The sequence below is a fragment of the Palaemon carinicauda genome, chromosome 10 (genome assembly GCF_036898095.1).
Source record: "Palaemon carinicauda isolate YSFRI2023 chromosome 10, ASM3689809v2, whole genome shotgun sequence".
In the NCBI taxonomy this organism is placed as follows: Eukaryota; Metazoa; Arthropoda; class Malacostraca; order Decapoda; family Palaemonidae; genus Palaemon; species Palaemon carinicauda.
In genome coordinates, this window is record NC_090734.1 from 115,574,047 (window position 1) to 115,587,306 (window position 13,260).

General features: G+C 34.8%; 1 protein-coding gene across 1 annotated transcript in view; it reads right to left on the reverse strand.

Annotated features, from left to right (window-relative positions):
* The window catches only part of LOC137648197 (uncharacterized), a 31,039-nt gene that overhangs the window by 4,456 nt on the left and 13,323 nt on the right, over nucleotides 1-13,260 (reverse strand). The window contains exon 4 of the mRNA XM_068381123.1: nucleotides 11,433-11,505. Coding sequence (XP_068237224.1) covers nucleotides 11,433-11,505 — 73 coding nt within the window. The remainder of the gene's footprint in view (nucleotides 1-11,432; nucleotides 11,506-13,260) is intronic.

The following is a 13,260-nucleotide window of genomic DNA, read 5'->3' on the forward strand; positions in this document are numbered from 1 at the left end:
TAAGTTTCTCTTTGTTGAAAGACAAGTTTGTAGGTTTTGTCGGTGCTGTCATTCATCGATGATAGAAGATGCCCATGACAACTGAGGTCCCCCGATTTCCTGTTCAAATTAGATGCAACCGTCAAAGACGACTGCTGGCATTTCATTGCAGTCACGATCCCGGAAAACAGATTCCAAAAATAAAACATTGTACATATATGCTTATAATTTCAGAAAACTTTACCCTCTATATCAAAGTTAAATTTCAGCGAAAAATTTCCCCTTTTTTATCTTTTTTTTTTTTTTTATCTTTGCCGTGTGTAATAAACCTTTTGTTACGTAAACACTCAAAGTTCAACAATAAAGTTTCCCTCGATAATATCAAAAGTCTATATGGAGAGGACTTTCACTCTGGAATATTCTACTGAAGTGAAGAATTTTTACCTCCATTTTATTAATAACCTTTGGTATAGAGCACCAAACCAAGTTGAAACATCAATTCCCTCTGTACCGGGACACCAATATTAGAGATTAAAAACCTCAACATATTTTTAAAAGTGGCAAAACCGTCGAAAGAATGAATAACACTCACAAGTCCATAACTCTGAAAACTGTAAGCAAGAATTGACCATTCATCCATGTTAGTTGACAACACTTCAAAAAATCCGCTCTTTTGCACTCTTTCTGGGCTAACATACATTGATGACCTGAACAATGTATTCAGTACAAGTTAAAATTCTTTAGTTTTCTATGATTTCTAAATCTGTCTTTTTGCTACCTACTTGCATTAAAATCGAAAAATTTTTGTTATCTGGAACAACGTTCAAACATTGTCAAAGTACTTTACATAATTCTGTCGACTGCCTCCTGCTCCTTAATGTTTAATTTTAAAGATTCATTTGCTATCCAGTTTCCAACCACACTTTTCACGATAAAAAATGCGCTGTATTCATCGCCAAGAACTTCAAAATGACTCCAAACCTACTACTGAGGTGTCACAACTTATAAATTTCCCAACACCAGAGGCGTCACAATATAACTATTAAATCTGAGGAGTCACAATATAGCGGTAAATTTCCTATGTTTGAAGCGTCGCAATATAGCGGTAAATTTCCTATGAGGTGTCCCAATATATTGATAAGATTGCCTACATCCGAGGCTTCGCAATGTGATGAATTGGCTACATCTGATGCGTCACAATATAGTGATAAACTGCCTACATCTGAGGCGTCACAATATAGTGCTAAACTGCCTACATCTGAGGCGTCACAATATAGTGCTAAACTGCCTACATCTGAGGCGTCACAATATAGTGCTAAGCTGCCTTACATCTTAGGCGTCACAATAAAGTGATAAACTGCCGACATCTTAGGCGTCACAATATAGTGAAACTGCCTACATCTTAGGCGTCACAATAAAGTGATAAACTGCCTACATCTTAGGCGTCACAATATAGTGATAAACTGCCTACATCTTAGGCGTCACAATGAAGTAATAGGTTAAATAAGTCTGATGCAAGTATATAGTTAAAGTAACGACCAAAATAAAAAGACTGAATTTCTGCGTCAAAACAAGATCTCAAGTAGAGCATCTGATATTTCTCCATTAAGTTCTCAACTAGCTTTGCTCAATATGTAAAAAAACAGAAATACTTTACCGTTTTCATTTTTACAATGCCTCTCACGACAAAATTCGTGGAAATTATGTAACAGACAATTCTGTCCAAAAGATATTCGTTAAAATAAAGTTTTTGTTAATTCAGAAGGTTTGGCATCTAAACAAGGTCTTTAACGACATAGTTTATCCAAATACTGTAGTTACGAAATTTGCCTTCAGTATTCTTCCACTGTAAACCTTTCCAAATACAATTTAGAGTCTGAAAACCAATTATACTTTCTTGTAAATAAATCCAAATCTTGAAGCTTTTAAAGTAAATAACAAGGATCCAATGCCCCTTCAAAACAACCATCCGCAGCTATGCCATCATCTAAAAATACTTCAATCTTCACTTCCTTAGATCTCCACTATATAACAGACTTAAGAACTTTAGTAAAGATGTACCGCCACTTTCAAAAATAGCTAAAGATAATCCGTTATAAAAACTTTTAAAAAACTTTCCCAAATGAGAAAGATATTGGCAACGTTTTAATAGATTTCTATGCGATAAGCAGACTAGACTGATTAAATCCTTAAAAAGTTTGTAATAAAAAACCAGCCTTTGCTTAGCATTTCCATTCTTGGTCACCGTCAAAGGAATTATTTCTTAGTTTCTCTGATACCAGTGTCACCCATTCTCTTTTAATAAATTCTGATTAGTCCCTTTCTGACCTATTGTTACCCAATCCAACAACCACAGTAACGGTTTTGAAATGGAATTTTGTGATTGCCTTTTTAGACGTCAATGACTATCTTACCGGACCCAATCTAATTCTGTTCAATGCATTGTGAATAACAACAACCAACAGGCAATTAAAAACAATAAAATAAAATAAACAATGTTTCAATTTCCTTGTACCAACTGCTAAGTATACAAAATAAAAACAGCTATATTTTCACTTCTCTTTTCGACGTCTTTCTTGGTACATTCCCGGCTCCAATGTCAACTCTCGGCCTTTATTGAGCTCTAGACCTCTTCCATCAAAGTTGATATAAATCCACACTTTCCCTCGATCTTTAACTAGCTTGACACTTTCGGCGATGCTGCTCTTTGCGTACTAACTCGTTTCTGCAGCAGTTTTAGATGTTCCTTGTCCTCCAAATTGATAAACAATCGCATCTAATGCTAACATTTTCGTATCAGTTTCCTCAAAATAACGCGATGCTCATTCAAATGGTTTTCCATCATACTTTAATGAGGTGCGGATACTTGTTGAATATTCTGCTGGAAATCGGATAATAGATTGTCCATCACTTCTTGAAACGGTTTCAGCAATCTGATTGCTAGCGTGAAAACACTATTCACATCTGAAGCTGAATTTGACCCTGCCTGGCGTCCTGGCTAATAAATTCGACTTGCTCGGGCTAGCGTGCGCTAGAAAGTGCCCACTTACTAAATACCTCTTCAAACATCGAATGCGTTTCACCCAACACTAAATTTTCATTGGCCACTGCCTACATAACAACTGAACTTAAGTAACAAGACACTCAAGATCTGCTTACATGTCGTTAGGACAATTATTTTTCGCTATACTTCGTAACGCGAAAAAATTCTATTGCACGCGGGAGGTGAGACTTACTATAGAGCGTCGAATGATGGATTTTAGGTTATCCAGTCTATTTTCAACAAACATCGCTGAAACTGAATGGTGCCTCGTGGTATTGGTGAGGCGTCTTAGGATATCATTGTGGATGACTGTGATACGTCTCATCGATTCACGTGTATAGTTTGCCCATAGCGAGCAGCTGTATACGTTATAGCAGTAGGTTTGAAATAGGAGTTTTTTGATATCTTGGCGGCAGAAGGCAAATATTCTCATTACCATGTTCCCTAGTCAACACAATTTACGTCGCCTGTTTTCAATATCAGATGTGTTCTTTGAATCTTTCGTAATGATATGACCTAGGTTAGGAAAGTCATTGACAAATGCTAGCTGATGGTTTTGGAGGAAAATATGTGGATCTTCTGCGAGTTCGGAAGTTTGTGAACGACTGTGTTGCAAATTACATATATTATATAAACATACAAATTTTTGGTGTTGTTGAACTCTCAATATATATATATATAATATATATATATATATATTGTGTGTGTGTGTGTGTTTTGTGTTTTTATGTTTGGGTTGCGGTTAGTTTTAAGTTTTGTTAGGATTTACTTTATCGTGGAAAGTATTTTTTTTCTTTAATTATATATTTAGTTTGTGAGAAATATAGTATTAGGACTATGTTTTGTTTCTATGTCCTTTTTGTCTAAGAGTCCAGTTTATGATAACGTAAGGGGAAAGTTTGTGCAGAGGAGACATTTGTCAGTTAGTGTGATCAATAGTGTGGGGGTTGTTTTTACACCATCCCGCCACAACATTTGCTATTTTTGAATAAAGACTGTTTTTATAAATATTCTCACATTAATAAATCATTAGTTAGACAATCCGGAATAACGGAATATAGATTTTGTTTGGTTTATGTCTATTGCAATTTCAATTCATTTAAGAAATAACCGATTTCTCTTTAATGGCGCATTTGACTTTCTTGTTCCCTCTCATCCATTTTTCTCATATTCTTATAAACTTTCCAGGAAGGGAAGAACAAATTTGGACAGTAGAATAATGGGAACAAATATTCATTGTCTGTTTAAAATTGTTAAAAAGGATTCTTTACCAAATTCTGAGTCAAAATTCCCAAAAGAAAAACTCATAAATAATTTTCTTTTCTCTTAATAGATTTGAATATAATACTCATGTTTATGGTTGAATACAAATGTGGAAATCAAACGCCTCTTTCCAAATCTATCCTTAATGCCGAGTTTATTTCTCCAGGTCCGAAAGATTGTTCCATACTTCTGAAGTAGAAAAAGATAATATTGTCAAAGATGAAATAATCCCTTCAACTTTCCTCACCATAAAAAGTTTTCTTCCAAGAGAAAATTCATTTTCATAAACTGTGTAATTTTGTTCGATGATATTCCCATTAACATCCCTTAAGAACTACAGACCATTTAGTAACGGGATGACGATGACAAAAATGTTCTCTTCATTTGACATGTAATTACTGGTAATGCGAGACATGAAAGGAAAAACATTTTAAAGCAATTAGTCGTGTTTGTTGTTAGAGTTTCTACAGGTTTTGAAAGGTAAGATCTAACTGCTTGTGTGTGCATAGAGTTTGTGTAAAACACACGCACATGTGTATGTGTTTCCGTGTGTGTAATATTAGTCTATATGTTTTCCTTTCCTTAAAGTGGCAAACAGTGAGTGATTGTTACTTACGTAGTTTTTCGTTATACTAGCTTATTTAAGTAAATATTTAAAGCTATCAATTACTCATGACAATGCTTCATTCAGGAAGTAGATAATGATTTTACCGTTTTAATTGAAAATTCTATAGAAAATGTTGCATGTTGCATGGCACATGATACGCAGGTGGTAGACCCCATGTTGTGAAAATAGGCAGCAGGAGACAAGACGGAATAACACATTGTGTTATTCCGTCTTAGTACGAGATATTATCTCGTGGTTCCTTTTCGATTTACAGGAAAACGATTGAATCTCTAATTCGTTCAGGGAACTTATCTTTCTACAGTTGTGGAAATGTGACGATCTTTGCCACTTCCATACCGTTACTTTATTCAGGTCAAGATGTTTCGACACTAGTAACATAAAGGTTTATTTTTGTTTTTATATAAGAAAAAAATGAATGTGAACAAATACAAAATTGTAACATCTGATATTAATCTTTCTACTCTGCTTTAAACAAAAACGTGAATTTTAATACTGAAATCAAACTTTTAAGTTAAACATAAATTAAAATACGGCTGAAAACTAATTTTTCTTTAATAAGCAATGGCTGTCATTTGAAACTATTGCAACAAACTTCTTGTTCCCAACATCACTTCTCTAAGTATTCTATCAAAAGCCTTCTCTAATTTTATAATAGCGCAGAAGAGCTGGTTTTCCTCTAGTTTCTTTTCCGGCAACTGCCTTATTATAAAGATGGCACCCACAGTCTCTCTCCCCATCATGAATCCATACTGCTGTTTCCCAATCTTTACAATCTCTCTCAATTTCTCATCTAGTACCCTCTCTAACACTTTCAAACCATGCTCTGTTAGTTTAATTCCCATGTAGTTACCGCATTCCATGGTGTCACCTTTCTGCTTAAATATAGATACCCGTGATGTGAATGACTAATTCCTGTCAATTCTGATCTACTGATTTATTGACATGGATGAGAATTAGACAATAATTCCTTCAACTTCCTCATCTGCCCATTGGGTTAACAAGAGGTATCCAGAGAGCTTAGAAAATCGAATTAAATCTAGGATTCTGTCTGAGTTTTATAAGACAGGAAATATGAAGCTGATACTAAAATTTAGAGTGGAAATTTCCTAATGATCCAAATCGTGAAAAGGACAGAATCAATTTTATAATTATTTGCAAGATATTTTCTTTCCTGAGAAAAGATTCATTTTGGTCTGAGCTCATTAAGGTTTTTTTTTTCTGAAATTGGATATCTGTTAGAAAGGGTATCAACGATTGCCATTTGAGTCTTTCTAAAATAGGAAGAATCTGGATTATTTGTAATTACAGAGACATGTGAATAGTCAAAGGTTTTCCAAGTATATTTAATGTTTCTGAGATAAGATCAAATATATTCATGTATCAGGTGGTTTAAGAAAACATTAAGGTCAAGGGTGGGGGAGAATGGTGTGGGAAGAGTGGTGAGCTAGAAGGATTAAATTTCCTCCAAGGTGGTGAGAAAGAGTGGTGTGGGAGAGTGGTGGGGTGTGGGAGAGTGATGGGGGAGCGGTGGAGAGAAGCGGGGAGAGGGGAGGGTTGGCTCTAATAAAATACTTGATAGACTACAAAACTCTGCACAGTATAACATTATCATATCCAAGTACGCTAAAAGAAGGAAATAAATGCCATATTTGCATTACATACACATAGGACAGTAACAACGCAAATCTCCTTTGGCAGCAGCCACCCGACTAATATTTGATGCTCAAGAATTCATTATGCATTATGCATTGAAATGATTAGCCTTCAATGTTTTAAAGCACATTATGACATTGAAAGTTTGATATGATATTTATTCAGATTGTTTGAAATCTTAAGCTTTTTCTCTAACCAATTATGACTCACTAGATAATATTTCCTGTAGATTATTCTTCTGAATTGTTTTTGTGGAAAACTAACTGTGTCCTTAGAAAGGACAGTTCAAATTTGCTTTTGATTAAGTGGACGAACGTTGTGTGAATATCAAAATGAGTTTCTTTTTCTTCTTTTTCATCTTTTTTTTTGGGGGGGGGGGGGGTTCATCATGGGGAGAATAAAATAGACCTAACAATGCGAGGCTACGATATGAAATGTATAGTGGCACACTGTTAAGAATTTGCATTAAAAATACCGTAAAGGTCTGGTTACGTTTATGCCAGGATTTTTACCGTTTTAAAAACGGTTATACTGACGTAATATAGTGATATTACGGTCATCAACCCTTAAAAGAAAATAACAAAGTAGAGTAAAACTACGGTTGCCTGTAATTTACTGAAATACAGTTGAGAACAGTATATATTTTTACGGAGAATTCCCGATAGAAATTACGGTGTTTTCTTTTCTTTAAGTGTAGGCTTTCAAGAGCTTGTATTAAACCACACGTCATATTTGTTTGCATTATGTTGTGCATGTAAAACTCATTTGCGATTTGCCCTATATGTAAAACAAGTACAACTTACTGGCACTAAATTGATACTGAAAGGGAAATCATGTCTGGTTTGCATCGACATAAACACATTTACTCACCAACTCTTGCTTCTAAAACAAATCTTTCTACGACAGCTGTATTTTTTTTTTTTGAGAAAGGATACAAATATCACAAAAAGATTTAAAATATTATGAGTACAGCAAGTATATTTCACAGAGAGAGAGAGAGAGAGAGAGAGAGAGAGAGAGAGAGAGAGAGAGAGAGAGAGAGAGAGAGAGAGAGATAAGTTGATGATATTGTACATCAAGTTTAGGATCTTCCTTTATATATCCCGTCTCTCTTACTTTTGGATTCGACCTAATAATGCATCAAGTCCTATTACGTATTACAATATTTAGGGTAAAAAAAAAAAGATATAAAAAAACTGATATCATTTACTGTTACACTTTGAGAGTAGATATCTGGATATTGACGTCATATCGTTTCATTCTTCCCATAAAAAGTTCTTTGTAATTCTTTGATATCAATCATGTTACTGTGCACTGTTAGAAGAAGGACGTTTGATTGGTATTCAATGTGACTTATTGCCGCTAGTACTAGGACCCCCCACCGGTCTGGGATTAGTCAAGCATATCGAAACAAGCCAATTTGATATCTTGATAAGGTATTTGAACAATTCTGATTCGTTATGATAATTATAAGAAAATAACGTACTGTTTTATCCTCGATCAATTTATTAGTGACTGAATGGATTGTTTTAGAATAATCGTAATAAAACAACACAAATTTTGGTTTTACAACTTTTTGCAATATCTTTGTTTACAAGTTTTCATTGCTTAGTACATCAATGATGCACAAAGGCTCTTTCTGTTTCAGTAAGTAACGATCTACTTCATCTTCTATGAAAACTAATCTACCTCAACTCACCCACTCACCATCTGCATATTTTGGTCAGAGGAAATCGGTTTTGTGTCTTTTCAATCAACCGCTTGAACGAAGACACTTCAAACAATGTCATGTAAGTCAAACGAATCTTGGCTCTCTCTGACAATCAAGTTTTGTACGGATTACAAGTCCCATCACAGATGGCTTTTACACAAAAGAGAGAGAGAGAGAGAGAGAGAGGAGGAGAGAGAGAGAGAGAGAGAGAGAGAGAGAGGAGAGAGAGAGAGAGGGAGAGAGAGAGAGAGAGAGAAATTCTAGGAAGTCAAAGTGTCAATTAATATTCAAGATTCCTCTCTAGGAATATTTATACTTTAGGGAACAACGCTGTCCATGATCGCACAGTTTGTTTAATCAAGAAATTAATTTCCTTTTCCAAGACAAAATAAATTTCACTTATATTAGGTTTGCAAGAAAAGGCAAATCGTAATCAGAAATTTTTTTTAGCAAATATTTCTTAATCTTTGAGTTATTAATTACTATTTATGAATGAATTCACAAACCACGTTGAATGATGATGATTAGGTTAAAAGTACGACTTGAGGACAACTGAAAATAATACTTATTCATCGAAATACATTTGAGACTAATAACTGTTCTCACATTACTGTCATGAAGAAGGAGGAGAGTTTGTCATTTCTATAAAGTGGAGCGAAAATAAGTATCAGAATTTGATACAAGAATATGGAATCAAAATCAATGTGAGTTCTTTCCTAATATAATCTACAAAAAAAAGATATTTGCAGAGTTTCTAAGCCAAACTGAAAACAGGAAACAAAATGTGTATTTATTAAGTAATTATTTGTAAAATATTCACCATAAATCCTAATTTTCTTTCTTGATAAATGGCTTTTAATATTTATATCTTCCAAAGGTACCTGCAAAAACAATTTCTATAGTGGGGATGATAACTATATCTTTTTCCTTGTTCAGAGAGAGAGAGAGAGAGAGAGAGAGAGAGAGAGAGAGAGAGAGAGAGAGAGAGAGAGAGAGAGAGCTAAGTATAAAAGGAAAAGTTAATCTGAGAATCCCCATGACTTAATCCCTTTCTCTCTTCAAAGCCAATTTACAGAATCCCTTGTGTGTTGGCATAGAAAGGGATTCTGTAAATTGGCTTTGAAGAGAGAAAGGGACAAAGTCAGTGGGATTCTCAGATTAACTTTTCCTTTTATACTTAGCTCTCTCTCTCTCTCTCTCTCTCTCTCTCTCTCTCTCTCTCTCTCTCTCTCTCTCTCCTCTCTCTCTCTCTCTCTCTCTCTCTCTCGTTTCATTTGTGTCAACAGAAAATAAATAAACCAAAACTTTCGACACAAAACTTTAGAAAATTCGGTTTTTTTTTTTCTTTTTGTATTTTTTATGTTTATTATGTCACAAACAAGTTAAAGGAAAAAATATGCACTTAAATAAGAAGGTGGTATTAACCTCTGCTACTGTCTTTTATCGTTATAGACGCAAACTCATGAGGCATGGCGCCTGGCATCTGAGAAATGATGACCCAAGCACACGTGTACTGAATCCTTTTTGCATGTCAACAGGTACACCGGGGAGAGGGGACGCAGACTGAGAACCAGTATGGTGTGGTTACATCATCCCACCACTGCCACTAAATTTTGTCATAAGGATGTGGGAAATCACATAATAATACATGGTCGGAGGCGATGAATCAGACGAGTTTTTAAACTAGAAGAGGATTTATTATCAAAGTTAATTTTCACAATTACAATAAGCAGAAATCTTCTTCAAAGCGAGATGAAACAGAGAGAGAGAGAGAGAGAGAGAGAGAGAGAGAGAGAGAGAGAGAGAGAGAGAGAGAGAGAGAGAGAGAGAGAGAGAGAGAGAGAGAGAGAGAGAGAGAGAGAGAGAGGTGTATTTCGCACGCGCGGGTGTGGTGTCAACGTGTTCGCAAAAAAAAAAAAAAAAAAAAAAAAAATTGGAGATAACTGAGCGAGAGTTTGTTTCATTGTGTCTGATAGTATCAGAGCTTTGTGAGATAGTTCTGTGGGAAAAAATGAGAGAGAATTGTTTTTTTTTTGGCCAATGATTGTCCCTTAAGTGTCTCAGGGGAAGTTAGAAAGTTTTTCTTTAATTTTTTTTTCTTTGGAAATTGATTGCAGAGATTTTTTTTTTATCCCAGTGGCAGGTTATGAAGCAATAAGCAGAATGGAAAGGAAGGAAGAGAATAAGACTGAAAGTATTCCCTCACCTCTGAGCGTCCATCCTCAAGATCAAAAGACATAATAAACAAATTATTAGTCCAATAAAGACATCAGGTGACCCTAAATGGAGCCCGGTTGGGGATAACAAATGTTCTGTCTAAAATATTAATACATCGATATTGTTATTATCGTCATTATTTAGGTCCTTCTACATCATCTTTCCTGATGTGAAAATTCATACTTGTTAGGTTCTACTCCAAGGCTGAAGAATAACACTCAAGGCTCAACTCACACAAGTCTCATTTGAAGACATTTTCAAGGATTCCGAGTTAGCCTCTTCCCCTCATCTTAAGTTTGCATCATCTTTTATCCAAAATCATCACGATTAAGGATATATTCTTTAGGATTTAAAAGGATTTAATGATAATAGGTTTAGGGAATATATCTCATTTTCATTTCATGTCAAAGAATATTTTCTTTTCATGATGAATATTATTTGATACATATAATTAATAATGAGAATTTCTGTAAAAAAAGAAAGTTTATCGATTCTTTGTATCTACTAAATTCGGTTCATTACTCTCTAAGTGAGATATTTCTTGGGAACTCTCGGGATTTAATGAAACAAATCTAGACTTTGCTTAACAAGGAAATTGGAAAGTTGCATTCGACATCATGATCTAAAAAATGCTCTACAAACATATTTGGAAAACCTTCAATATCCCAAAGGCCTTTCCTTCCCTCTGGTATTTCTCGGGCTTCATTGTGACCCAGTGCCATTCCCTTCCATCCCATGATGCCAGATGCGGGATTTTGAAAATCACATTTCTATATTTGTTCGGCTGCCTCGTGTTTACTCCACAACACTCAAGAGAGGGAAAGAGTGGATTTCCTCACACGGTAACATTGGAAATCTCTCTCTCTCTCTCTCTCTCTCTCTCTCTCTCTCTCTCTCTCTCTCTCTCTCTCTCTCTCTCTTGGGAAAAAAATCCTAACATTAATATTCGATATCTGAGCTAACTTTTTAAATCTCGTCTTAATGAGATTCATTAACTGATATGGGTTACAGCTTAAAATGATTTCATAAGATATAATTTTCTAATGTATTAATATGGAACTTTAATTATCAACTTTTTATCTTCCAAACATCAATAACTGCATTTCTCTGTCAATACGAAATCAGATTCATATATAATTGCTGATAATGGAATTCATCGTATAATTTCATTACTCTTTACATCCATAAGAGATCTCTTTCAATTTCAAATATCAACTCTCTTTTACGTAATGATACCAAATAATATAAAGATAAGATTTTCCCCTATCTCTTGAATAAAAGGTATTTATCACTAACGTTTTAAAGGCGAAGGGCGCCGGAAAGGAAAGAAGTGCAGCTAGGAAAATATTGAAAAAAAAAAAAAAAAAAAAAAAAAAAAAAAAAGCAAATGACAATGAAATTTTTCTTGAAGAATTACATGTTATATTTGAAAGAATAAAAATAGAATTATCGGTGAGATATTTGGAATGCGGTGAACTATGATGCTAAAAATGGAAAGTATGAGAGAGAGAGAGAGAGAGAGAGAGAGAGAGAGAGAGAGAGAGAGAGAGAGAGAGAGAGAGAGAACAACAACGATATAATGCTGTTACACTGATTTTCATTATTCATGTCTATGTTACCAATTCAAATTACGTATTATAATGTAATATATACATCTACCAAAGGATTTATCTTAGTACAATATTATCAGTATATTAATTTTCGTAATAACTCAAATTAATTCAAATTAACAAACTTTCCAGGTTCCTTTTTGAAGAAGAGTAAAATTTGTTTATGGGAATCGTTTCCTGCAAAGTAAAACTCAAAGACGTGAGAGGGATCCCTTTATGCTTCTCCCCAGAGGACATAACTTGATTCACCCCAAGGAATATGCAAGAGACACATCGGGGTGTCCTTGGGTTAATTCAAGTCGTGGCAAGAGCTCTTTTCCGCCATGAATTCGCGTTACTGTCTTTACCTGAGCGGGATAAAGTCTCTGTATTTTGTGGAGGCAGGAATTGCTTGGGAGAAGGACTCTGCAGGAAAGAAATAAAGAGAGAGCAATATCTTATTAGGATGGGTCTGCCCTCGAGGTAGGTAAGCGAAGGGTTCCTACAGTATGCATAAAAACGTTTAATATTCAGGATATCAAGGAATAAGAGGTGACTTCAACAATGATTTCTTTGGTCAACGTTAAGAAAAAAAAAAAATCCTGGTTGCGAGGTAGACAAAAACCTCATAATTCTTATTTCTCGTGAAACCTGAAGATATCAAAAGAACTTTTTGGTTCCTCAAGTGACCTAAGCAAGAAATTCTATACGTTTCTTAGTCGAATACTGTAGATTGAGAGAGAGAGAGAGAGAGAGAGAGAGAGAGAGAGAGAGAGAGAGAGAGAGAGAGCTCTAGTTTGTGGAGAGAGGGGAAAGAGATACACAGCAGAAATGGATACATACTGTAATTTAAGACGGAGTTTTATGCAATACATAAACCGGATTTAATTTGAACTAAAGATGCCCTCCTTTCTGATTTAAATGCTTAGCTTCAGCCTAAACGAATAATGGGTAAATCAAAGGTAAAAGGGATTCAACTTTGGGTAAAGAGCTAAAAATGCCTCAGAATGAATAGTATATTACAAAAAGTCCAAACAAAAGCAGAAAAATATAAACAAGATGGAAAGTCTAAACGATCTTGATGGGTCAATTTTAGGGGACAAAATTAAAGGCAAACTCAATAAAAATTTTCACACAGTGAATGAAAATTTGTTTATGGAGGAAGTAAAAGATGTTT